At 55.7% G+C, this 23,686-nt stretch overlaps 9 protein-coding genes across 9 annotated transcripts; 4 read left to right on the top strand and 5 right to left on the bottom strand.

The window, feature by feature from the left end:
* Nucleotides 1–64: 64 nt before the first annotated feature.
* On the top strand, nt 65–449 carry N657DRAFT_538093 (uncharacterized protein; the record flags this gene model as incomplete). The annotated part of the gene is made up of 2 exons (XM_062787796.1): nt 65–199; nt 294–449. Coding segments are annotated over 2 exons (291 nt in total), but the record flags the coding sequence as incomplete, so codon positions are not given.
* Nucleotides 450–850: 401 nt separating this feature from the next.
* N657DRAFT_686039 (ArfGap-domain-containing protein) lies at nt 851–3,065 on the bottom strand. The gene is made up of 2 exons (XM_062796812.1): nt 2,674–3,065; nt 851–2,618 (listed from the first exon to the last, which is right to left on the bottom strand). Exons 1-2 carry the CDS (start codon nt 2,789–2,791, stop codon nt 1,072–1,074), a joined length of 1,665 nt encoding a protein of 554 aa, XP_062652288.1. The 5' UTR covers nt 2,792–3,065; the 3' UTR covers nt 851–1,071.
* Nucleotides 3,066–3,693: 628 nt separating this feature from the next.
* N657DRAFT_652176 (methionine-R-sulfoxide reductase) lies at nt 3,694–4,265 on the top strand (the record flags this gene model as incomplete). Its single annotated transcript, XM_062794268.1, has 2 exons — nt 3,694–3,820; nt 3,880–4,265. 2 exons carry the CDS (start codon nt 3,694–3,696, stop codon nt 4,263–4,265), a joined length of 513 nt encoding a protein of 170 aa, XP_062652287.1.
* Nucleotides 4,266–4,474: 209 nt separating this feature from the next.
* On the bottom strand, nt 4,475–6,897 carry N657DRAFT_667752 (uncharacterized protein; the record flags this gene model as incomplete). The annotated part of the gene is made up of 4 exons (XM_062795419.1): nt 6,387–6,897; nt 5,976–6,322; nt 5,777–5,917; nt 4,475–5,731 (listed from the first exon to the last, which is right to left on the bottom strand). Exons 1-4 carry the CDS (start codon nt 6,397–6,399, stop codon nt 4,475–4,477), a joined length of 1,758 nt encoding a protein of 585 aa, XP_062652286.1. The 5' UTR covers nt 6,400–6,897.
* A 173-nt stretch (nt 6,898–7,070) lies between these two features.
* N657DRAFT_607975 (uncharacterized protein) lies at nt 7,071–10,786 on the top strand. Its single transcript, XM_062790255.1, has 2 exons — nt 7,071–8,195; nt 8,252–10,786. Exons 1-2 carry the CDS (start codon nt 7,259–7,261, stop codon nt 10,324–10,326), a joined length of 3,012 nt encoding a protein of 1,003 aa, XP_062652285.1. The 5' UTR covers nt 7,071–7,258; the 3' UTR covers nt 10,327–10,786.
* A 3,260-nt stretch (nt 10,787–14,046) lies between these two features.
* On the top strand, nt 14,047–15,150 carry N657DRAFT_564161 (NAD(P)-binding protein; the record flags this gene model as incomplete). The annotated part of the gene is made up of 1 exon (XM_062788260.1): nt 14,047–15,150. One exon carries the CDS (start codon nt 14,047–14,049, stop codon nt 15,148–15,150), a length of 1,104 nt encoding a protein of 367 aa, XP_062652284.1.
* Nucleotides 15,151–15,337: 187 nt separating this feature from the next.
* On the bottom strand, nt 15,338–16,140 carry N657DRAFT_26298 (uncharacterized protein). Its single transcript, XM_062786500.1, has one exon. The coding sequence runs from the start codon at nt 15,984–15,986 to the stop codon at nt 15,525–15,527; it is 462 nt and encodes a 153-aa protein (XP_062652283.1). The 5' UTR covers nt 15,987–16,140; the 3' UTR covers nt 15,338–15,524.
* A 305-nt stretch (nt 16,141–16,445) lies between these two features.
* On the bottom strand, nt 16,446–16,769 carry N657DRAFT_26261 (uncharacterized protein). Its single transcript, XM_062786497.1, has one exon. The coding sequence runs from the start codon at nt 16,662–16,664 to the stop codon at nt 16,479–16,481; it is 186 nt and encodes a 61-aa protein (XP_062652282.1). The 5' UTR covers nt 16,665–16,769; the 3' UTR covers nt 16,446–16,478.
* A 105-nt stretch (nt 16,770–16,874) lies between these two features.
* Nucleotides 16,875–20,838, bottom strand: N657DRAFT_652173 (uncharacterized protein; the record flags this gene model as incomplete). The annotated part of the gene is made up of 3 exons (XM_062794267.1): nt 16,875–17,857; nt 17,913–18,865; nt 18,929–20,838. 3 exons carry the CDS (start codon nt 20,836–20,838, stop codon nt 16,875–16,877), a joined length of 3,846 nt encoding a protein of 1,281 aa, XP_062652281.1.
* Between the last annotated feature and the right edge of the window lie 2,848 nt (nt 20,839–23,686).

Here is a 23,686-nt window from a genome sequence, read left to right as displayed (position 1 = left end):
ATCAACCCCCGACCCTCCCTCACCCCCCCAAAGACCCGCCAGACGACGACAAGACACCACCGAAATGTCAGAAGCCTATGAGCGCGAGCGCCAAAACAACGCTCGGCTGGACGAATTATCCGCCAAGGTATCCGCCCTCCGTGGCGTAACCATCGACATCTACGATTCCGCCCGGTCCCACGAGGTGATCGAGTCGACGGTACGGTTCCCCTTTCCACACACCGCTTCCACCTTAGGGACGAGGAAAAGAAGAGCAACCGAATAGTGACAGGCCTCCTAACCATGAGCAACAGACCGATACATTCTCCTCGATGACGACACAGCTCAAGGGCTCAGCGAGCCGACTCGGCCGGATGGCGGCAGCGGGGAACAAGGTGGCCGTCTTCAAGCTGTCGGGCATCGTTATCGGGAGCGTGCTGGTGCTGTACTACCTTTGGCGGTTGTTGTTTTGGTTCTTTTAGGCTTTTTGGCAAAGGCCAGGCGAAAAGAAAGCATGAAGACGAACAGCAAATCAGACGCAGGTCAGAGCAGATGACAGTTTAGCTGGAGCACAACAAATTCGGCCGGGACAGCCCTGGCCAGAGCAAAGTTGAGCACATCTTCATTGGAGTCACTAACCCGTGGATGTGGCTCTGGGTACTTTGGGAAGGGACCGACGGTCTAGGTTTAGGATTGGGCTGGGTGCACTGAGATCAAACAGCTCAGGGCGGCAGGGATTGTGACGCAATCTGCGCAGTCTGTTTGGGCACGCGTGGGGCATGGATGAGGTGTAATACCCATGGAAGAAGGGGTTCAAGCGAGGGTAGCATAGCACGGCGTTTGGGTTCTTTTACTGGCGGGCTTAATTAACCATGTGCAATGCACCTGCATGCTTTTGAAGGAATGTTACGAATAGTTTTATCGTTTTCTTTACTCATTGAACTCGTCTAGAAGGGTACGAAAAGCACAGCCCGTCTCCCGCTTTTGTCTTAACCCCGGCTATGCTCCCTGCGTGTAGAACCCGCTTGCTTCGCTGCCTCTGAACTCCTAGCCTGGGTTCTCGAGGAATCCCCACGTACAGCTTCCCACCCTTCACTGCCACACGTTAGAGAACAAGTCCTCACTGCCTGGCAACCCAGCCGCCGGCTTGGACGCGCTGCTCGTGTCTGCCGCCGTCGTGCTGCTGGTCCACCCGCCAAACTCCTCGTCAGCCGCCACCTTGGGCACAAACCCGCCCGACGCCCCAGGGACTATGGGCTTGCTGGCGAGCGAGGCCCATCCCATATCAGTTGATGCTGTTGTTGTCGTCGTGGAGACTGGCTTCAGCGGCTCGGGCGCAGCCTTAGGCGCCGGGTCGGGGGCCGCCCAGGCATTGCCGCCCCAGACATCGTCGCCCAGTGAGCCAAGCGGGTTAGAGATCGTTGTGGATGTCGCTGCAGGAGGATGACTAGGTTTTGGCTGGTTCGCGGAGAGGTTGAAGACGGAGGAGGTGGTGGTCACAACAGAGGTCGGAGCGAGCGCCGGCTGGGGAACCGGGGCGGGCGGGGAAGGTGCCGAGAAATCAAACAAGTCCCCGAGCGCAGATGAAGCGGGTGCCGGGGCCGGTTTGTGCGCTGCTGTGGGTGTGGCAACGGATCCCCAGCCGGATGAATTTCCAAGGGATGGCTTTTGCTGGTGAGTCGAGGCTGCTGGTTTGGATTCGAAGAAGCTGCCACCGCTCAATGCTGAAAAGGCGGAACCGCTCGACTGAGGCGCAGGACGGGATGACGTAAAAGCGCCGAGGCTGGAGAAGGCATCGGGTGGGTCTCGTTTCGGGGACGGTGAACTGGCGAAGCTTAGGCTGCTGAAGGCATCATTAAGCCCGCCCATTGAGCCCTGTGTCTGCTGCATGCCTGTGGGGGAGGGCATGCCACTAAAAGACCCTGAGGGAGTATGAGAGACTTGCTGAGTCACCGGCTGAGGCTGAGGCCTGGGAGCCGTTGCATATAGAGAAAGGATAGACTGTTTAAGATCAGGGCGTGACTGGCCGCCGCTCGGTGTGCCGGTTGTGCTCGCTGGCCGCGGAGGCGCGGTAGGCTGGGTGCCTAAAAAATCCAGCCCAAGAAGCGAGTCCTTTGTGCTGGTGGCCTTGGGCGGAGCAGGGCCAGACTTTGGAGGAACTTGCATGGCTGTTGGTCCGGCAGAGGTGGCCCTCGGAGGTGCCGGGACCGGGTCTGCTCCGATAAGGTCTGCTTGCGGGGCAGCCGATTGGCCGACGGATGCTTTGCGGACGGACTCGCGGCGCTCCACGTTTTGCTTCTCCTTAACAACGCTCAGTGGTACGTCGTCGTCGCCCTCGGCATCGAGTGTGGCAGGATCGGGCATCGGCCCGTCCATGACCCATCTCTTCAGCTCATACTTGGTGCGGATAAAGTTCTCAATCTTGGCTTCGGACGGCACATGGCCCGGTGCCAACTTCGCCTCCCAGTACTTGTTTGCGCGCGCGTTGCCCCAACTCAGGATGCTCTTTAGTTGCTCGTCGGTCCAGGCGTCCAGGTCGACGGACTTTACTCGGCTGATGTGGGTGCCCATTCCGCGATGAATGCCCGAGCAACGGATGCAAATGAAGACGCCAAGGTTCCAGCTCGCCCATCTCGGATCTGGAGATTCGTCAGCAGTGTGTTACGGGCGTTAGAGCCAGCCGGGGAGACTTACGCTTGTTGCGCTTGCAGTCGGCGCACACCTTGTTGGGCTCTAACTTGAGAAGATTCTTGATCGTCTGCTGGTTCTGCGCTGCGCGCTCCGCAGCGGGATTCGCAGGTCGTCGAGACATGGCGGTTGTGTTCTAGCCAGTCGCGTTGGAGGCACAAGGCAAGTGGAATATGTGGGATTTCACGTCCTCGAGACAGTTGGCACACGACGTTGGTTCGCCGATAATGGATGGGACGGGAAAACGGGGTTACAGGTGGTGCCTACCCCGGAAAATCGGGTGGATACAAGCATAACTGCGGTATCTGCATAATCCGTATATAAAGCGGCATTGGAAGGTATCAGACTAGTTACCGGTCAACACATGGTCCTAACAATAATGAAGCAGTGCCAGTATGTATTCATTCGCCACGAGTTGATAGTGATTTACTTCATGGGTCCAGGCGAGTGTTGCCGTCTATGGGCTGCGGATTGCGGAAACTGAATGTTACAGTGGCTGTGCTCCGTACCGTATCCTACCCAAGATGTACAGTATCTCCACCTAAACTTGAGACCCCAGACAAAGCAAAAAACCCACGCTCATTGTCGGAGTACAATACAAGGACCTAACCGTACGGAGTACACAGTAATCCGTACAGGACTTACTATCTCAAGGGACCCGACTTGCTTGTTTCAATGGTCTGGGGGTCTTTACAAGCCGAGATTTTTCAGTCATGGCTTGGTGACGCCACTCGATTACCGCATTTCAAGGCACCAATTCCAAATCATAGGACTGTCTCGAGCCTGTGAGGCGGACTGGGAGTTTACAAATCGTGGTTTGTCACTGCCCATGCCGACGTCCTTCATGCAGTGCTTCAGCTAGGCCCTGAGCATAGTTACGCTTATTAAAAAGCCCCATCCATGAGCCCCAAATTCACCTTCATGAACTCGCGACTCTTGCGCATCCTTCTCACCCTCACCCGGCCGACTGCTGCCTTCCGAACTGCTACTCCGCAACCGCTCAATACATCAAACACTCTGAAGTCCATGCCCACAATCCCCATCTTCAGCACCCTCTTCGGTACCTCATCCGCTTTCAACACCAACAAAAATACCATGACATCTTTCCCCGACCAGCGCACCCCAGACGAGTGGCGTGCCGTCCTTAGCCCAGGTAAGCGCAAGCTACCCCTAACCAAGCGACAAATCCACAATTTTTAACCACTGATACAGAACAATTCCGCATCCTCCGCGAAAAGGGCACCGAACCCCCCTCCTCCGGGAAATACAACAAGCACTACCCGTCCCAGGGCACCTACGCATGCGCGGGATGCGGCGCCCCGCTCTACAAGGCGCAGCACAAGTTCTCGTCGGGCTGCGGCTGGCCAGCCTACTTCGACAGCATCCCGGGCGCCGTGGTGCGGCACGAGGACCGCTCGCACGGCATGCTCCGCACCGAGATTGTGTGCGCCAACTGCGGCGGCCACTTGGGCCACGTCTTCAAGGGGGAAGGGTTCCCCACGCCGACGGACGAGAGGCATTGTGTGAATAGTGTCAGTTTGACGTTTAGGGAGGAGGAGGAAGGGGGTGCGAGGGAAGGGGAGGGGAAAGCCGGCTGATACAGGATGGGGAGTAGATATTAAGTAATGTTATGGGGGCCAGAGACTGGATTGGGATATATGAGTCACTGCTTCGGAATTAGAAACGATTTCACTGAACAATATTGAGGGAATCCTTGGCTCACGCGGCGGAGAGTTGGTTGGCCATTTTGAATTGCGATTGTCGCTCTCCGTCTGTTGCTCAGTCAACGAGTCCAAGGCCTGAGTGCTCAAAAGACAGGATCGACCCGCACATCTCGCATTTTCTGCGCAGTGGCAGCCACAACTCCCTCCCACCGCCGCATGAAGTCACTCTCCAACTTTGACAGAACACTCGACAGATCCTCTGCACTCCGAGCGGAGGCAACGTCGTCGTTGGCCTTCTCCCAGAACTCATCCCACACCCTGCTCGCTTCACACAGCCCCTCGTGCTGGATCTGAGCAACATATAATAGCCACTCGGCCTCCATCTCTTGCCTGGTTGGTCGTTCCAGTAATGTCGGGCTTGAACTAACCAGGGAGGCGTCGTCGGCCGAGCGTAGAGGTCTTAATGATGGCAACGGCTGCGAAAACATAGATCCCGCCCTTTCCTCTGCAACTGTGGAAAGAAACGTGCGGTGCACTCGGTCGTCAAGCTCAAACGAAATGCTTGGATCCCGAGGGTTGTCGATCGTCCGCAGCCGTCTGAGTCCTGGCCGGTGCTGCAAGTTGACCCGCATCCCTTCCAGGGCACTGGACGCCTTGCTGAGAATGTGCGAGGCCGGGCTCTCGAATCCGGGCTGCGAGTGACTTCCAGTTCCGCCTGTGCTCTGGCTGGGCGATCTGGCCATATATCCTGGTGAAATGCTGGCTTGCAAGCTGGACGGCAGACCCCCTGATACATACCGCGGCCCCAACGGATGCACAATGTCCTCTTTGCTGAGGGTCTTGTCGAAGTGCTTCGAGACTGTGTACAGCTTGGGACCTTGATGCTCGAAAACCGAAGACGTTCGTCTCACCCTCGGCCGGGCTGATGAGGCAGAGCCGATTTTGCTGACCTTGTAAATGCCCTCTCCCAGAATCCCTGGTATGCCAAGCGTTGATGCTGGCCGAGATGGTACGAAGGCCGGCGACCAGGGCCGTTGGCCTGGGTGCAATGGTGTGGATGGCCGTATTGGTTGGCTGGGAGGTCGTTGGGGAAGCGCTCTGTTGGATTGGCTTTTCAAGTACGCTGGGTATCCGGCATGTGAAGTCGAGGCCATGGTCAGAGGGGGGCTTGAACTGTTCAGCTGTCTCGAGTTGCTGGCTGGTCGGTACACTGGTGAAACGGTTCGACCCAGAGGTGGCCATGCATTGAAGCTGGCTGGTTCCGAGACAAGCTGATGATCTCTGCCGAACTCTTTATACTCGATCTTGATGCCTAATCCACCGAACTCCTGCAGGACTTTGTCGAGATCGGGAGGTTTCTGAAGCGTGATGCACAAACTGGAAGCTTTCTGGACGGAACGCTGTGAGCCAGAGGCCAGACACAAGTGTCACTGAGCATCACTAACAATGCTGCCATCATCTAGCCCCTTCGAATACCGGAAATTGAGAGAGGATGTGGGAAAGAGGCAGGTGATGGAGTTGCGAAAGGCTGTATCAGTATCTGCTGTAGATGACTCAGACTTGAAGATGTCCAAGTCTAACTTGACCTGGTATGATCACTTCAGTACGTGACGGCATGGTCTGTTCGGTAAATGGGTGACCAACCAGTTCATCTGCCTTGTCTTTCACATGTACCATCAGATAATGACGCCAGACCGGCGCCCGCGGTCGTTCTCCCGTGTATGGCCTGCGTGGAGCGAGCTCAAGCTGCGGCTTGAGTACCAACTGCGGGTTCTTGTACGCATTTGGCCTATCGTCGATGCTGAGACTTGCCAACTCGAACCGTAATATTGGTCGTCTGAGGGTGCCCTTCGAAGCGGGCATTGCGGCTTTCTGGCTGTGACGTGCATGAACAACTGTGTGAACAATAAGACACTGAGAGCAACTGCATCTGATAATCCTTGGGTGACGCCTCAAATGAGAGGTGGAGCAGCTGATCAAAGCAACTCGAACTGGGAAGATACCTTGTTTTTAGTACACAAGGGATGGTGGATAATATAGGAAGGAGCTACCTACCAGCGGACTCCATACCCTGTGGATTGCACCCTGATACCAGTTATACAATGAAGATAATCAAAATTCGAGATCAGAATATGACTTTGCTAGTAATCATACTTATATAGACGTGCTTTGCATATATTTTGGCGCATGTGGTGGTGCCGCTTGTAGAGATGACTGTAGTATGATTGCCAGTGACGGTTACCATATCCCCTGTCCCTTGAAGTAGCGACATCTTCGTCCTGTGACTCCTCGATGGCGCCGTCCAGAGCAACAGAACGCGAGCTGCCAGCCGTGATATCGGAGACAATCTGCCGCTTCTCTATGACATTGGTTGGTGATCGTACTTGGGAGAGCCGAACTTGGGTTGAAGAGCATCCTGGGTGTTGACGGTAAGCTTGAAACCTGAGCTTGGGCCCCGGGTGAGGCCTGATACTTAACCTCTTTTCTTCTCATCACGCATCCTTACACCCGGTCAGTAAGTCAATCAAAATCCACCATCTTCTTCCGGTGACTGATGCGATAAACAAATCGGTTACAGAGCCAGTTCCATCGTTCCTGGGATCGCTCTGCCTGGCCGCCAAGCTGTGGTCCGTGCGATAGGTTGCGCCAAGGAGGCTGCAGTCCCCACCAAGCTTGGAGACCAAAAGCAATCGGAGACCCAAAAACTTGCCGCGAAATCGAATGCCATTCGCAGCCTCGCGTCGCATCACCGAGATTCGCGAACAGCGCTGCCCTGCAGTTGTGGTTGGCTTCAGCTGGCGCGTTTTACGGACAAAATTGCTGAGATTAATCACCAGAATATAGACCGGATATCTAATACTGGCAAGAACCGTTACCGATTTTGCGCACGTTATTTGGCAGCGCAGTGCTGCGCTCAGCGCGCCAACATGGCACCGACCAAACCAGCCGTCGAGCATACGGTCGACCGGACGCCCGAATATGAGAAGTTCATTGAGGACTTGCGCGCCTTCCACGAGAAGCGCGGCACAAATTTTGACCCCGAACCGAAGATGGGCAATTTCACCGTCGACTTGCTCAAGCTCTTTAAATACATTGTCGGCCATGGCGGCTACGACAAGGTGTCGGACGAGAAGCTGATGTGGAGGAAGATGTGCGAAGGTTTGGGCCTGATGCGGCATAATGCCCCGGCCGATGCCTACACCCTCAAACAAATCTTTTACAAGAACCTGGCTGCATACGAGATCAAGACGATTCACAACAAGGAACCTCCTCCGCCCGAGATTCTCGAATTTACCACAGCCAAGGGAGGCTCGCTCCTGACTCGGACACTGGAAACGTTCCAGGCCAAGTCCAAGGCCGATAGAGAAGGATCGACTGAAGACGGCACGCCGAGCAGGGAGCGCCGTGCCGAAGAGACCCCCACTTCATCTGGCCGGGCCTCTCGCGGCTTGAGAGAGGCACCAGCTCCGAGAGTTATCTTTCACCCCGATACCAACCCATCGCGGCAGAGCCGCCATGCGTCGGGCCAACAATCCGGCGCGTCCGGCTCAGCGGCGCACTCTCAATCACAGAGTCAAGGGCAGCAGATCACTCAGTCGCATGTCAATACGCCGATTGCGATGCATCACAATCACCAACACCCCTCCGGTCGTGGGGGACATTCCATCAGCTACAACCCCCCCGATATGAGCAATCCTCTGGTCAATGATTATCAGCTGCAACCTCCTCCACAAGTGCCGCTGCGCATCGTCGATACACCCGCCAGCAACCCGGATCTATTCGCGAGGAAGCAGCGGCTCCTCCGGCATCCGGCAGCCCCAGCGCCTAACCCGGGAGCCCTAGTGCGTGCATCCGTTCCTCCGGGTAAGCTTCCCCAACTGCCAACGTCGCTTAGCGCCATGGCACCTGACATTGATTAGGGACACTCGACGGGCCGAATATATACGAGAGGTGCTTGTTGTCGCTCCGCTCTGGAATCGAAGCGGAGCAGGCTTTTGCTCTAAACCATCTCGTCAAGATATCCTACGAGCGTGGTGATAAGTACAAGTTCTCGCAGTTCAGCGGCCTGGCCGAGGGTTTGACCGAATTCGCACTGGGTGTCGGGAGCATGTTCTACCACATCGAGTGGACCATTTCGAACGATCCGTATTATGACGGTGGCGAAATTGGCGAGCTCGATGGTATCAATGGCACAGACGACATCCTCGAGAGGATTGCCCAGCTGAGCCGGAAGGATGTCCAAGACACTTTCCAGTCTGCCGAGTTCAGTGACAGGCTGATGCTGGTTACCGAGGCCGTCCTGACCATTAGGAACATGGTCATGCTGCCCGAAAACGCGTGGTACATCGCCGAGTACCCGCCCGTCAAGGATCTTCTCTGCATTCTCCTTCATCTTCCGTCGCTGGAAATTGTGGTCGAGTTGAAGCACTGCGCTCTCGACATCGCGGAACAAATCACCCCATACCTGGTGCTCGACTCCGACGACCCGCTGTACAAGACATTGCTTGCACAGCTCTCGTCGTCGGACCGCGGCATCATTCTCACCTCTCTCCGGGCGATTGGCCGCATTGCCATGAACCATCCTACCGAAACCAACAAGCTGGGTGGGGTCTCGCCTGCTACCCTGCAGCGCATCTTGGACTGGCTCCTGCTCAACGACGATGAGCTGTTGGACGCCTGCCTGGACTTTCTTTACCAGTACACAGCCGTTGTGCCCAATCTAGACGTGATGCTGGAGGGTACGAGCGTCGAGCAGCTGGTAGTGCATCTCGTCCGCCTGCTTTCCCATGGAGCTAAGCGCTCCAACCGAGAGGTGGTCGTCAGCGAAGCGCATATCGCGTACGAGCCCGTATCTAATGAATACGTCCCTCCGATCCCCAAGGACCTGCAAGAGCGTCTACTCGCCATGGAGGAACCCGAGCGCTGCTTCGCCTGGCTTCGCTGCATGTTCGAGGAGGACCCTGACGCTCAGATCACGCAAATTGCCATCTGGCAGGCATACAACGCGGCATTCCTCGAGCCGGTCAAGCGGATGGGGCGCGCCATGATTAACGCGCCCGAGTTTATCCGGCACATCAGCACCGTCCACCAAAATGCCAACGCCCAGGTGGTCCGAGAGGGCACCAACGGAGAGATACAGAAGTTCATCATGCGTGGCATCCGCTCCCGCACCTACCCCATCAACACCGATGGCCGCGGCTACTTCATGTGCAAATGGTACCGCGCGCCGGGCGACCCCCTCAAGTGCGGGAGATGGAACCTGACGGCCGAGACAATGTGGCAACACATCCTCATCGACCACCTGTGTGAAGCCCCCGGCGAAGATGGCAAGTTCCACAACCGCGAATCGCCGCTCATATGCCTCTGGGACGGCTGCACTAAGTACCCTAAGCCGGTCAAGCTGCAGCTGGCTCAGTTCATGACGCACATCAAGACACATCTCAGGGCAGAGGAAGCCCTTCGCCGGGCCTCCACCGGTACCGCCGCCGACGCGCCGACATCGTTATCGTCATCAACCCCTTCCAAGCGCGGCTCTCTTTCTGGGAGTGGAAGCGGTGGCAGCAAACCGCGGGTCATCAAGCCCGCCAAGACCATTACGCTCACGTACGAGGAGACGGCTTCGGCCCGTGACGAGCGCAACCCCAATGCGCCGCCGCAGGCGGCTGGGATCCCGCTGTCGGCGGTGCTGATTCTGAGGAACATCGCGCGGAATGTGGTCAAGACGCGGGCGGAGGAGAGGTTTGTCAAGGGGAGCGGCGGCGGTGCGGATGACGGTACGCAACAGGAAGGTGGTGCTGGTGGTGAGCAGCAGCAGCAGCAGCAGGGTGGGGAGCAGAGCAGGGGAGAGCAAGGCGGGTGGAATGAGCGGCTGTTTCGGCCGGTCCTGCCCCGCCTGTGGGAGGTGTTCACCGAGAATCGGTTGCTGGCGCCGTATGTCACGAGCCTTTTCCAGCTGCTTGAGAGGAACAAGGAGGAGTTTGTTTTTGAGCGGTAGTCGTTTGTACGAATATGACGGACGGGGGCATCATCCCTTTCTTTTGACTCGCTTGGTCCGGTTTAATGGTCAAGAATGGGTTATTTGGGGGTGGTGGTTGTTATGGGGTTGGTCTGGTTGGATTCTGGCTCGCGGGGATTCGCCCCCGGTCAGGGTCTGGACAGCGGGTTATTTTCCCCATGGCTTTATCTCACGAGAGATGCATCAGCTTGTCCTTTTCTCTCCAAAATCGAGGCGGTTGGATCATGCAGATTGCAGAGGACAAACGGACACTCGTGCAACAGGGAGGGAAGGAAAGAGGAAAGAGGGCGGCTTGAGCGGAATGCACGGCTGTTGGTGCAGTGTCGGTTTTAGACGATGATGTATGTACTTATGTGATAGTAATACCCTTCCCCTTGACCGACGTTGTCAGGGTTCAAGAGCGGATTGATTGATGAGTCTGGACGGCATATCATGATGGATTCCTAGGTTCTCAATGTCAAGAATGTACGTGTCATGCATGGTGTTTGCTGGAAGTTGGTAGTCAGGAGAGTGCGTTGTGCAACGCTCAGGTCACTGGCTGACGAGGTCAGAGACAATTCCCGGGGAGGCAAACATGCAAGGCGTGGCCATGGATTTTTGTTCACATTACCTACAGGTACGTATGGGAGCTGTCCTAGGTTCAAAGTCAGATCGAACAACTACCCCGCGAGTCTAGCGAGTGCTAGACATCACGACCTGGGCCACGATCTGAAAACCTGTATGGTAAATGTGCAGTACTGGCCCCGCTGGGGAACTGGGGTTAGCGGCCCGTGGCGGGTGACGGGAAGCGGAAAGCGGGAAGCGAAGCGAGGCATCGTGAAAACTGCAAGGGAAATTATGGCGGCTAGCGTGTACAAGTGTAGGGCTGCATGCTGCGGTCCGAGCTTGTTGGGGTGCCAGGGGCACTACTCCGGGTGGCACGCTACTGAAGCCATCGTGAGACCTGGGGAAAGCAGGGTGTCGAGCTTCTTAGTGGTACCGGCTGGCTGGGACAGGCGATTGGCGTAGCTGTTCGTTTGTTGATTGGAACCGGGCTCCTTGGCGTTTGTGCGTCGAGCTCGAGATCAAGGGAAAAAGCTAATGATAAGATAGAGAAACCGGGAGAGTGAAAACGATCATAGTTTTAAGAGATGGAGTTGAGGTGGTTAGAGACATTTCAGACACCAATGCCTCCTCATTCAGTTTGTTATGTTGTCTAAGGTATTGAGAGCTGAGTGAACTGGAGCGGCGGTTGACCCACGTTCAAAAAAGAATGGCACCAGCGGCAGAGCCGGGTTGCCAACGTTCTGGAGCGATGTAATTTACAAACCTGAATTTCTCGAGGGAAAAGCGGGATGATCGAGTTGGGTTGTGAACCAGTCGTTGCTTGGGGCTGAATCGTTCAGCTTGGAAACGGTCGGCTGTCCTCCCGAATTACCCTGCGGCTCATTGCTATTATTCAGAAGGTTGGAGGTTACGAGTCACCAAACGCTCCAAAAATAGGAGATGTTGATGAATGGCCGGACACTTGCGTGGGATGAGCGAGGAATGTACATTGCGGTTGGGCCGCTTGAACAGTGTGGTTCAGTGGTTGGCTCGGCTGGGCAGGAGAAACCATGGCTTCAGGCCCCCTGGCTCGTGTTTCGAGACTGTTGATAAGGTGCCGCTCCGAAGAGCGGCGGAAAGATGAGCGGGTATGCCGGGCAGGGGTGGTGAGGTGACGGTTGGATTCTCATTCAAACCACATGGATGACCCATTGGATTGCAGGTGCGGCCGTGTCCCCGGACAAGTCCCGCGGTGGATGCTTGCCACTCTAGTCTTGGATTTGATGGAGAGCGCTCCAGGGCTAAGTCAGCTAGCACTGCCCGCCGTTCCCTAGTCAAGAGCAGGTGGCCACAGGACCAGTAATTTTCTCGCTGCTGCCAACGGGAAGAGCGAACGAAATAGGAGGGTATTAGGAGAGTACACACACTGCTCACCGCTTCAAGGTGTATATGAAAATGCTAAACGACGTGCCAGAGGGCTCTTCTTGTTGGTCAGCGCTATCGAATAGAGCTGATGGGAATCTGCTTCGTAACTGATTTTGGCCCCCCCCCACGCGGTCGAGACATCGAATGTCTTTTGCCAAGCCCTGCGAGACTGCAGGCCCAGAGCGGGGTAGGGTAACGTTGACTGACCTGGCCCCACAGCATTCCAATCCCTTGGCCCACATCAGGAGATCTCGATCATTCGAATTTCTATGTAGGTAGGCAAGAACTCCCTCAATAAGGTACAGCCCGTGGGAAAAAGAACTTCTAAGAAACTCGGCTTCTGGTTGTGCATCGTTCTTAAACGTGTCCGTAGCCAAGATAGGCGTGGAACAGGCCCTTCTTGTACTCGTTGCAGGTCAAAGACTCAGTCAAAGATGGACGTCAGGATTGATCGGCGCCAACCCCTGTCAGTTGCTCAACCCCACTTCCCCAGTCGAGTTAAGCATTCGTTACATGCAGGGCGAAAACACCAGAATTTTATCTCAATCATTTGCCCTTTTGGCAAACCGGCTCTTTTCCGCGGGTTCTGGACACCAACAAGCATGCTTGAGAGGTGAAAATTGATGGTGGTCTTGTGACTTGCTTTCAATCTCTCGGTCCCACAGACACAGCTCACCGCTCACTCACCCCGTGTCAGGATGCGCAGGATGTATTTGTTGCAAGTTACTTCGAGCGAGGGCTTGCAACATACTGTGGTATAAGTATGAGCCCCTAGAGCCAACTGAAAGCGCCAGGGCCCTCGGGAAACCTTGAACATCGGACGACGTCGGTTGCATTCAATACCTCTTTCACTCAAGCCGAAAACAAAGGATTTGTTGTCAACCCGCAGAAGGTACGTGGATGGAAATCGCATCAAAGCTTAGAACACCATTATGACCACTTTCTGTGGTCAGAGGTGCCGACTGCGCTTCCCCCCTCCGCAAAGTTGCCCATCTCGGCCACCATCGGCAACATCAAACCTGGCTTCACACCGAGTCGGCGGTCATGCTTTAGATTCCAGGTTTCTCGAAGCTCCCAGAACTCAGGCTGACTTCCTCATTTGGGGTAGCTTTGCTTGACTTCCTAACTCTTCGGCCTAGATAAATCGTATCGGTCGGGATTCGCGAAGCGTAGTGCAAAGGGGTGTGCGTGGACAGTGCAGATCCGTGCAGTTTCCAGGATTGCATTGCTCAAACAGATCGATCTCGACTCGCAACCGCCACAGTTCTGGACCCGCCGGGCCACTTTGCCTCATCCCATCTCTGTGCCCGGGACATCCTCAGCTGGCCGTCTGACGGCCAGGAACCCTTCTCTGAAGAGCCTGCGCTCCCTATAAATAAAAAGAGCCTGACGGACCCCCAAACCAGCAGGTCTGACAGCACCGCACGCAGTTTTGTCGTCGCTATTAAGGAGCCCAGGTACCTTCGACGTACCTTGAACCCCCACTCGTTGACTTGGACAAATTCGACTTCGACCCTTTTTGGCTACCATTACAATTCGCCTGTGTGGTTGACCTCCTACCAGCAATCCTGCATCTTTGGAGAGTTGGAGTGCCAAGGCCTGCGTTAGCTCAAGACCCAAAGAAGGCTTTGAGTTTCACGCTCTCCGCTTTTTGATATTGGCCTCATTCTCAAGTCGATCTGACTCGGCTCAGAGTTTCCATAACTCTTCACCACCTCGTTCCAAGATTCAATCTCAGAAATCGCTATAATGGCCGCCGTTGCACGTTCCGCCCGCCTGGCTCATCGCCTTGCCGCGCTTTCCCGTCCCGCTGTCGGCCGCGCTGTTGCCTCCTCAGTTGCTCAGCGTACTGCCTTCTCCGTGTCCGCCGGCCGCATGAAGTCTGAGGTGATCAAGGAGACTGAGGTACCTGTCACTGTGTACAGCCCGGACGCTAAAGGTGTCGCCTCGTCTAACTCGGCGGACCATTTCAGCATTCCCGTCAAGCCTGCTGCCACTTCCGCCCCGGAGGCCGCCGCCGCCGAGGAGGATGCATTCACGCCGCTGCAGGAGAAGGTGTACCGCCAGATGCCCCGCACCATGCAGAAGATGAGCATCATGGGCAAGGTCGTCATCGTGACTGGTGGCGCCCGTGGTCTCGGCAACCACATGGCCCGCGCTTGCGCTGAGGCTGGTGCCAAGGCCATCGCCATCTTCGACGCCAACCAGGAGCTGGGCGACGAGTCGGCCGCCGAGCTGCACCAGAAGACCAGGCTTCCCGTCTCCTTCTTCAAGGTCGACGTCCGTGATGGCAACGCCATCAACGCGGCCGTGCAGAACGTCGTCGACCTCTACGGCGCCCCGGACGTGCTCGTCAACTCGGCGGGCATCGCCGACTCCAACATCAAGGCCGAGACGTACGACCCGGCTATGTTCCGCCGCCTTATCGACATCAACCTGAACGGGTCGTTCCTCATGGCGCAGGCCGTCGGCCGCGCCATGATGGCCGCCGGCAAGCCCGGCTCCATCATCCTGGTCGCCTCCATGTCCGGCTCCATCGTCAACTACCCGCAGGAGCAGTCGTGCTACAACGCCTCCAAGGCCGGCGTTATCCAACTCGGCAAGTCGCTGGCCGCCGAGTGGGCCAAGTACAACATCCGTGTCAACTGCATCTCGCCGGGCTACATGGACACGGCGCTGAACCGGGTCCCCGCCCTGGATGCGCAGAAGAAGATCTGGAAGTCGCTTACCCCGCAAGGGCGCCTCGGTGCTGTGGACGACCTCAACGGGCTGTGCGTCTTCTTGGCCTCGGACGCCTCGGGCTTCATGACCGGCTCCAACGTCATTATCGATGGTGGTTACACGCTCTACTAGAAGCGTTATGTCACTCATATCGCTGGCGAGACAACGCACGGGCTAACTGCGTTCATGGGCTCGGTGGGATACCTCTATAGACGGCTTAGTTATACTGGGTCTGATGTTTCTCAAGACCTGGGTGGAAGTCGGTCTGCGGGTGGATAATGAGTTGTTGCTTGAGGCCGAATTTCTGGGTAGCCATTCTTTGGTCATCTTCTGGGTTCTCAGTGTCTTTTTGGCTTTGGTGCCTGCTTTTTAGACCGTGGCTGGCGCATTGCGAGGTTGGGAATCTGCCGGCGCAAAGGGCCATGTATCTTCTCTCATCATCGGGCGTGGGAGGGGAGACAGAGAGTTAAAGCGTACTCGAATGGTATCAAAACATGCGACTATGGTTATAACCTGAGATGCCTGGTGAGAAGTAAAGGTAACCACTGGACAATTCTACAGACTTGCCCTGCACCTATACAAGAAAGACTAACGCATGTGGGATGTCTGGGAAGGAACAGCGCACCACCCCCTTGGTCACAGGCACGGCACGTTCGCAAGTACCGCTCCAACCAGGCCGTTCCAGAGACCGGAGAGGTGCCCTCAAGACCGGACGCGGCTGAGGCTGTCATGGCCAAAGTGGGTAGAGCAAGGGCGAGCTTGACCGGGCATCTCTGGAGTTGTTTTGAGTTTCTTTCTTTTGAGAATTTGAGGGTTGGACGTGCGGCCTGGGGAAACAACTGCTGCCAATGTCGAGGATGGCAGGAGTCGCTTATTATATAGACGTCTTTGGAGGCCAACGTCCGCATCAAACTCATCGTCACAGGGCCCGATCGGATCGTAAAGCTTCGAGTTATGTTTCCTATCATCTCCGATACAGCCACATTCGTAAGGCTTATTCAGAGACGGCATCCTCCGGCCCCATCCACCCTCATAGTATGCTGTAGCTAAGGTCTAGACCAAGTCCAGGTGGCTTTTTGGCCCATGCTTGTCTCTGTCTTGCGGAGCTGTCTAGACAAGAGCTGTATGGGAATGGCAGGAAGGGATATCATTGTTGTGTGACATTCCAGCCCTGGTTTGTTCGCTAGCGTGGCACATAGCCGGCGGGCATAGCACAAATAAATAGAGAAATGGATTGGAAAACACACCTTGGAAGGAGGAAGATAAAGGGAAAGGGTTAGGATATAAAGATGAGTAGTAAAAGAAGCGGTGAGAGGAAGAGAAATACGAATATAAAGAGGAAGAAGAAGAGGGAAAGAAAGAAAGAAATAATAAAGTAAAAGTGAAAGAAGAGTTGTAAATACGCAACCTGGAAGTGCGGAAATAGACTGCAGAGAAGAGAGTTTTTATTTCCTTTCCTTTTAATATCCTCTATACCACAACCTTGGAACCAACCGCTCAGCCCAGCCACCCCTCAACGCAGTCTGGTGTGCCCACTCGACAAATAAATATATAAACCAGAGCCAAAAGACAAACTCGGAAGCTGCGAGAGCGCAGAAGCGCTTCCCTAAATCTGACCAAAGTCCACCAACCTGCATACCTATCATAGCCAGCTAAGTATCAGATGTGTAATTGCTTGCTATGTCGCGTGCGGTTCATCTCTTCCCTTCTCCCTTTGTTTCCCTTCCTTTTGCATTCTCCCCTCTGAGAGAAAACCACATCACACCAATCTAGATCCCAATGGACCATTCTCGCTACCTCTTCCCCAGTAAACCCCGCAGCTTACACCCCGCAAGCGCCCCAGCAGAACGACGACTCTACTCGCCCCTCGTCGACCGCGCGCTCACCCCCTCCTTGACAGCAGCCAGGATCAGCTCCTTGGCCTTCTCCACCCCCTCGCGAGACCCGACGACCTCAATGGCCTCGCCCTGTGCCTGGTCGCGCGGCACCGTGATCTTGCACCCGCTCTGCTTGCGAATGGCATTGACTTTGCTACCACCCTGGCCAATGACGAACCGGTACGTCTTGGGGTCCGGCAGGACCAGATACCCAACTGCGTTGTGCTTGGTGGCTTGCTCGAGCGCCGTCTGGATGGCCTTTTTCGCCTTCTCGACGTTCTCGGCCGACCCGCGCAGGATCCAGGGGATGTCGCCCTCCTCAGAGGAAGAGGCCTGCTCGACTACCTTCCATGAGTGGGCGTCGGCGGCAGCCTCGGGCTCGTCCGTAATCAGGGGCAGGGCGCCGCCGTTGGCGCGGGCGCTGCTGGCCGCGGCCGTGGGCTTAGGGGGCACCGTCTGGCCGCCATGGTCGATTGTGACGCCAAAGTCGTTTCGCAAGCGGCGGAAGATCTGGCCGTTGTTGGAGACTGCGTGGTGCAGGGCGCGGGGGATCTGAACCGTCTCGCCCGGCTGCTCCTTGACCAGGTTCTGGATGTGCGCCTTGGCCTTCTCGACGTCGGCCGACTGGCCAACAATCTTCACGCTCGTCTGGCCGCTGCCCTGGCGCGGAACGTCGAGCGAAACTTTGAACTGAGCCTCGAGGTTGCGCTTCGTCTCACCGCCGCGGCCCACGATAGTCCTGTGCTTCTCGACAGGCACATCCACGGCGTCGGTTACCTGACTCTCGCGCTCGGCCACCAGAGCCTGGATCCGAGCGACAATCTTCTTCACGACCTCGCTGCGGCCTTCCACCTTGATGGTATTGCCATCAGCGTCCTGCTTGGGAAACTGGATGGTGCGCGCGAGTTCCCGCTGGTCGGAAGGACCGCCAGCCTGAACAACAATGTCGCGAAGCGTCGCGCCTGCATATCTGTCAGCCACCGTGATCACAATGCAATCTCATCATTTCAGACTTACCGCCCGTGCCTATGAGAGCTTTGTGGTATATCCTCGGCACCTCAATCTTCTCGACCACAGTGTCGTCAAAGATCGCCTTCTTCTCCTCCAGAGCCTTCTTGGCCGCAGTCACCTGCGTCTTGGTGCCCTTGATATGGATCTCCACCTGAGGATCCTCTGAGTCCTTGGCGCTCGGGACGTCAATCTTGGCGCCGGTCGACTGACGCAGCTGCTCCAGGACGGCACCGCCAGCGCCAATGAGAGAAGGTAGCATTTTCTTCTGGACAGTCACAGTGGCGGTGAATGACGTGTCCTTCAGGTACTGCAGCAGTGACAGCAGCTCGTCACGAGCCTCGTCGGCACCGCGCTTGGGTCCGCGGATGATGACCTCGTCGGGAGCCTGCTGACGGCGACCCTTCCCAGCATCACTAGCCGACTCAGCAACCGACTCATCGTCCTTGGCGTTCTTGTTGCGCGGGAAAAAGATGAGCACCTTGTAGCGGGTCTGCAGCTTGTTGATCTGGCTGCCCTGCGCGCCGATGAGCTCCCTGTGAAACTTGGGGTCAATTTTCAGCACGTGTGTCGCCTCATCCTGCAGCTGACGCCCGAGCGCAACAATGTGCGTCTTTGCCGCCTCTGCCTTGGCCTTCGGACCCTTGAGCTGCACCTTGCCGTCCTGGACTTGAATCTCAACGTCAAACTTCTCCCTGAGATCTCGGATGTTGCTACCACCCTTGCCAATCAAGTGGTTGGCAAACTTCTGGGGGAAGTCGAATTCCAGTGTAAAGCCACGTTCCTTGTCGTCCTGCTTCTCTTGCTCGACGAATTCGACGCACTTGGCGGTAAGCCGGTCCACAACAGAAGCGGGGCCGCGGATGATGACGGTCTCGCCGTTGTTGGATACCCGGGCGCGGACCGGGTTGGTAGCATTGTCCTGCTCGTTCTTGATGAACTTCTGGAGCCTTGTGTGGAACCTACACTAACGTTAGAAAACACATCTCTTTCGCCATTTGTGCAGCAAAGAGGAGAAAATTTACTTCAAGGGGACCTCAATAGACTTGGAGGTCACAGCTTCCTGCTGGCTCATGAGGCCGAGAACGTGGCCTTGGGCGTCTTGAAGCCACTTTTGCATCTCGGCGATATCTTGTTGGCTCGGCGGGGAACGCGGAACTTGGTAGGACGCGGGGCTTTCGAAGCCTTCGTAAACCAGCAAAAGAGGCGCATTAGCCTCGGAAGCCTCTGGGACAACCATGTGGACGCCATAGTTCTGGCGCACCTGCGGCATCACCTCCCTCCTTATGTAATGATGGTAGAACGGATCAACCGGGACGGTGGCCACCCGTGCCGGCGGGAGACCGTCCACCAAGGCCTTGACCTCGGTCTGAGCCCTGATGAGATTCTTGCCATCGCGCGCGTAGAGCTCCCACTGCAGAGCACCGTCGTCGGAGAACGGCGTGTTGAAGTGCACATTATACGCCTTCCCGAGCCGCTCCAATTCCCGTTTCTGATGGAGGTAGCGGGTGACATGGCGCGCGTGAGCGGCCGCACCGCCTGGGGCTTGTTTGTGGAAGCGCGCGATGTCGATGTTGGAGCATTGCATGTTCATGGCCAAGCCAATCGTTTTGTCCACAGCATTCGGGACCTGATCGCGATATCCAATGACTTTGACAACGTCATCGTCTTCATCGGTGGGGATAACAATGGTGCATCCGGTGTCCTCGAAAAACTGCTCCATGGAAACGCCCCTCTCCCCAATAATGAACTGGTGGCGGCCTGATTGGATGTGGATAGGCTCTACTAGCAGTTGGCTGCGCAGTTCCTCGGCCCTCCGCTCAATCGCCTCCCGGGCGGCTTTCACAGCGTTGCGCTCACCGGCGAGGTGGATGGAGCTGTCAGCCGCGGGGTAAAACACGGGGCGTTCGGACGGGGCGGGCACAGTGGGTGGCGTGGACGAGAAGGCCTGAGCTGGAGGGACGCGGATCTGGATTCCGTTTTCCTGCTCGATGCTGCTGATGAAGCTGTTGTTGGGGCCGGCGATGAAGGGGAAGAACTCGGCAGGGATTCCCTTGAGAGGAACATTGACCTGGCCCCCGCGCTCGCCCATGATTCGGAAGATAAGATTCTGGGCGTGGGCAGCCTGCTGCGAATTGCCCTCAATAACCACCCGAATAGTGTCTTCGTCGTCGTTGTCGTCTGCGGCTGCTTGGCCTTCCTCCTTGGGCACGTGGATGCGAGCGCCTGACTTCTCCTGCAGGGCCTTGATGGTAGACCCGCCTTTGCCAATAATATGAGGCCTGGCCCAACGAGGGACGTCCAACTCAACCTTCATTTTGGTGCCAATCAAGCCGACAAAGTCCTTCAGTGACTGCGTTGTGACGTCGCCCTTGGGCCCGGTTGCCTCAACCCTGATCCTGTTGTCGGGTTGGTTGACTAACCTGACCTGGGCGCGCGACTTACGGTTGAAGTCCTTGACAATGTCAGCCAAAGGGCGCTTCAACTGGGCGCGGGGTAGGATGTGGTCCGGCTCCAGGAGGAGGTACTCCATGGATTGCCCCGGGATCGAGAGGCTCGGCGGTGCGACCCGGTGGGCGGGCGTGCTGGCACCGGACGGCGGGGCAGAGTCCTTGGGGGTGCCATTGGCGGGGCTGGCGCCGCTTGCTTTTCCATTCGCCTTCCCATTCGCGTTGGCCCTCGCAGGCCAAACGGGAGCAAGGTTGGCCGCAGACTTGGACGCTGTTCCGCCGAGTTCCGGGAACAGCTCGTGGGAATCGGTGGCCAAACCAGCCCTGTCTTTCTTTACGCTTATTGGCGTCGCCGTTTCTCCATTGCCGGTGGACTTGGCGCTGACGTTGGGCTTGGAGTCGTCGTCGCTCGCGTCCTCCACAGTGACGTGGTGGGACAGGTGCTGTTGGAGCAGCTGGGTCGCAGCGGAGGGCTCAGAAGACATGATGAGGGACCGGGTTGAGTAAGCCGAAAAGATATCTTGAGAACAGCGAGAGATTCGCTGTAGATGGAGGCCTTGTGGGTACGATTCGAGTCTATCTGCTCCGACTTTCAGGGGGTCAGCTTAGGGCCTCGAGGATTGCGAGGGGACAGCAGTCGCCCTTACACTTCGGATTTAGGACCAATCAATACGGGATATCTAGGTCGACAGCAGCTGTGAAGGATGCGGCGGCCCAGGAGCAATGATCAAGAATTCGCAAAGATGACGGGCTCCTTGCGGCGAAATGTGCCAAAAGTCGAAAGGCGACAGCAATTGAGAACGTGGTTTGATCGAAAAAAAGTGGAGAGAACGCCTGGGGGGATGTGGAGTTCTCAGTATCGAGTGCTCCAATAATCAAGAAGAACGTGGAGTTGCGGACGCATTGATGCTCGCTGGGACTATTCGATGATCGATGCAATCGAGCTTTGACACCAGAACACTCGAGGCAACATGCCAGAAGAAGTCCCGTTTACCTGTTCACGCGGCCGAGCGACGTTGCGCAGGGACAGGGGCTGGTGCTATGACTTACAGGAATGGATTATGCAGTTGCATATTAGCGTATTACCTTGATTAAACCCTAACCCAGCTGTGACTCTCCCTCCAAACGACGTCGTTCTCACGTGCCCCATATTACGATGAGTACGATGCTTTTGTGCCGCCGTCGCCAACAACGTGATATCCACTTGCATGCTTGTACGTTGTACAGACAATTATCGATCCTGCGCGAGTATGGCAAGAAACATGCTCAACGCTGAATTGCCGCCCCTCGATTGGCGGCTTCTCCCTTCATCTACATTGATGTGCCAATTCGGAGTTTCGATGCACAGGCGCCGTATTTTAGATATGTTGGCAATCACTACGTGGTTCCGGTAACGTTGGGGAGTAGCTTGCTGAAGCAGGATCAGTAGGCGATTTGCCGCCTGCTTACCAGGTGTTCCGCTCATCTGTCATTCACTCGATTCCGGCTCAGCCTACGGACGACGGCACAGCTGGTACTGTGATTAACGCGGTGATCGAGGAGCTAGACGGTATTAAGCTCCATCGCGACGACCCGGAGCTAGAGTCAAATTGTCAGCCTTTCAATATGCCCACAAGAACCAAGGGAAAGTCGTCTCACGTTACAAGGAGGCCCAGTCCCACTGCAGCTGCACATCAGGGATTGAGCAGACACATCTCTCCAACCTCAAACGTCCCCCAGGTCTGTCAGAGTACACAGATTTCAATACTACAGAAGACGTTGAAGTGGACCCGAGAAAAGAGCATAGCAACAAAAGCAGCAAAAATACTGTAGATAAACAGGGGCCGGAACAATAAAAGGGGAAAGATGTAGCAGGACTAACTGAATCAAGAAAGCACCATCACTGGCCACGGGCTTGGGTCACCGAGCACCTAGGCACCTAAAGGTTAGCAAAGTAAGCTGCAGTTACATTCCTTACTTCCATAAGATCGGCTCGTTGCCTTCAAGACGTTGAGCATCCCGGGAGCGATGATGGAACCATACATCATCAACCTGGACCACCGTCGAAGCCATTGGCGCTCACAGCTGAGATGAAGGGCAAGCTTGAAACAAAATCCCACAGTTCATTAAAACTTTGCTCATGTTCCAGACGTCATTGGAGTTTTTGCCTGCTGGCTCATCCACTCCCTTCAATATCCTTGCTGCCAGGAAACAGGGCCGCGTTGTCGGGTTTTGCAATGTTACAACTCGGCTAGTGACGAGGAGTGATTCCCGGCAGCTTCGATAGCCGCACGGAAAATCATCGAGACGGCAAGGCTGTTGGAGTTGCGGTGACTATCCTTGGGAAATTGGTTTAGCGGTCTATATCACCACAGATGGCTTGGTGAAGATTGGTTGTGCTAGACCTTGCGTCTAATTAGGTAGGTTGTGGACATCCCAGAGGCCGGATATTGAAGGGGTCCCGCTTCTGTCGGCTCAGCCACAGCTCGAAGAGAAATAAAGTCGTCATGGTCCAGTTCAGACAATACGACGAGTCTACACTAATTGTGTGGCACCATGCTCAACCGGCATTGACGTCTTTTTGATGGACAGAGAATTCTTGTGAAAAAGGTTCGAGGCTAAAACAGCAGGGCACAGACAAGATGCCCCGCTCTTGGCTGGGTCTCGCTAAAACGGTCAGTGGGATCCAATACGCAAGACCCTGGGCATGGGATGGGACGTTCCAGTTCAGCCGAACGTCGATCGCCCGTATTTTGGCTGTTTGGAGGGGCTCCTCCTTTTGCAGCTTGGAAGCTTTGTGCCGTCTTCTCTGCAGTGCCGTACAACGGCTTCACGTTCAGCTCTGATGAAGCTTCATAAACTGGATAGCACTCACTTTCACTTAGGATGACGGGGGTGTTGCAAGGTGAATGAGCCCCACCTCACTTCAACCCCTTCATCCTATATAGAGAGGTAGAGTTGGATAATAGAGGTAGGGCAAGCCTTACTAGAACGCAATAGATTACTAGCTAGATTACTATTTAAAACTATATCTTATAAAGGCATAACGTTATACTCTTAGTACTAGCCTATTGTCTAACTCTCCTTTCCTGCCTGCTAAGGTCCCGCTCGGGCTCCAGCAGGGCGGCTAGCCCCACATCGTGACGCCCTTTGCTAGGTGTTTGCTCAACAGTCAACGTCGGGTTCCTCCAATGCCATGCCCATTCCACAGCGGCTAGCTGGCGGAAATGCGCACAGAAATTGTGTGTACCTCCATCTGGTTAGAGGAAATATTAAAAGAATCGCATCGCATAATGAGAGCACCATCGAATCCAGGTCTGTTTCAACATGTGTTGCATATCTCATGTTTTCCTT

This window comes from Parathielavia appendiculata, assembly GCF_033297405.1.
Source record: "Parathielavia appendiculata strain CBS 731.68 unplaced genomic scaffold N657scaffold_1, whole genome shotgun sequence".
Classification (NCBI taxonomy): Eukaryota; Fungi; Ascomycota; class Sordariomycetes; order Sordariales; family Chaetomiaceae; genus Parathielavia; species Parathielavia appendiculata.
This window is presented reverse-complemented; position numbering and strand designations above follow the sequence as displayed.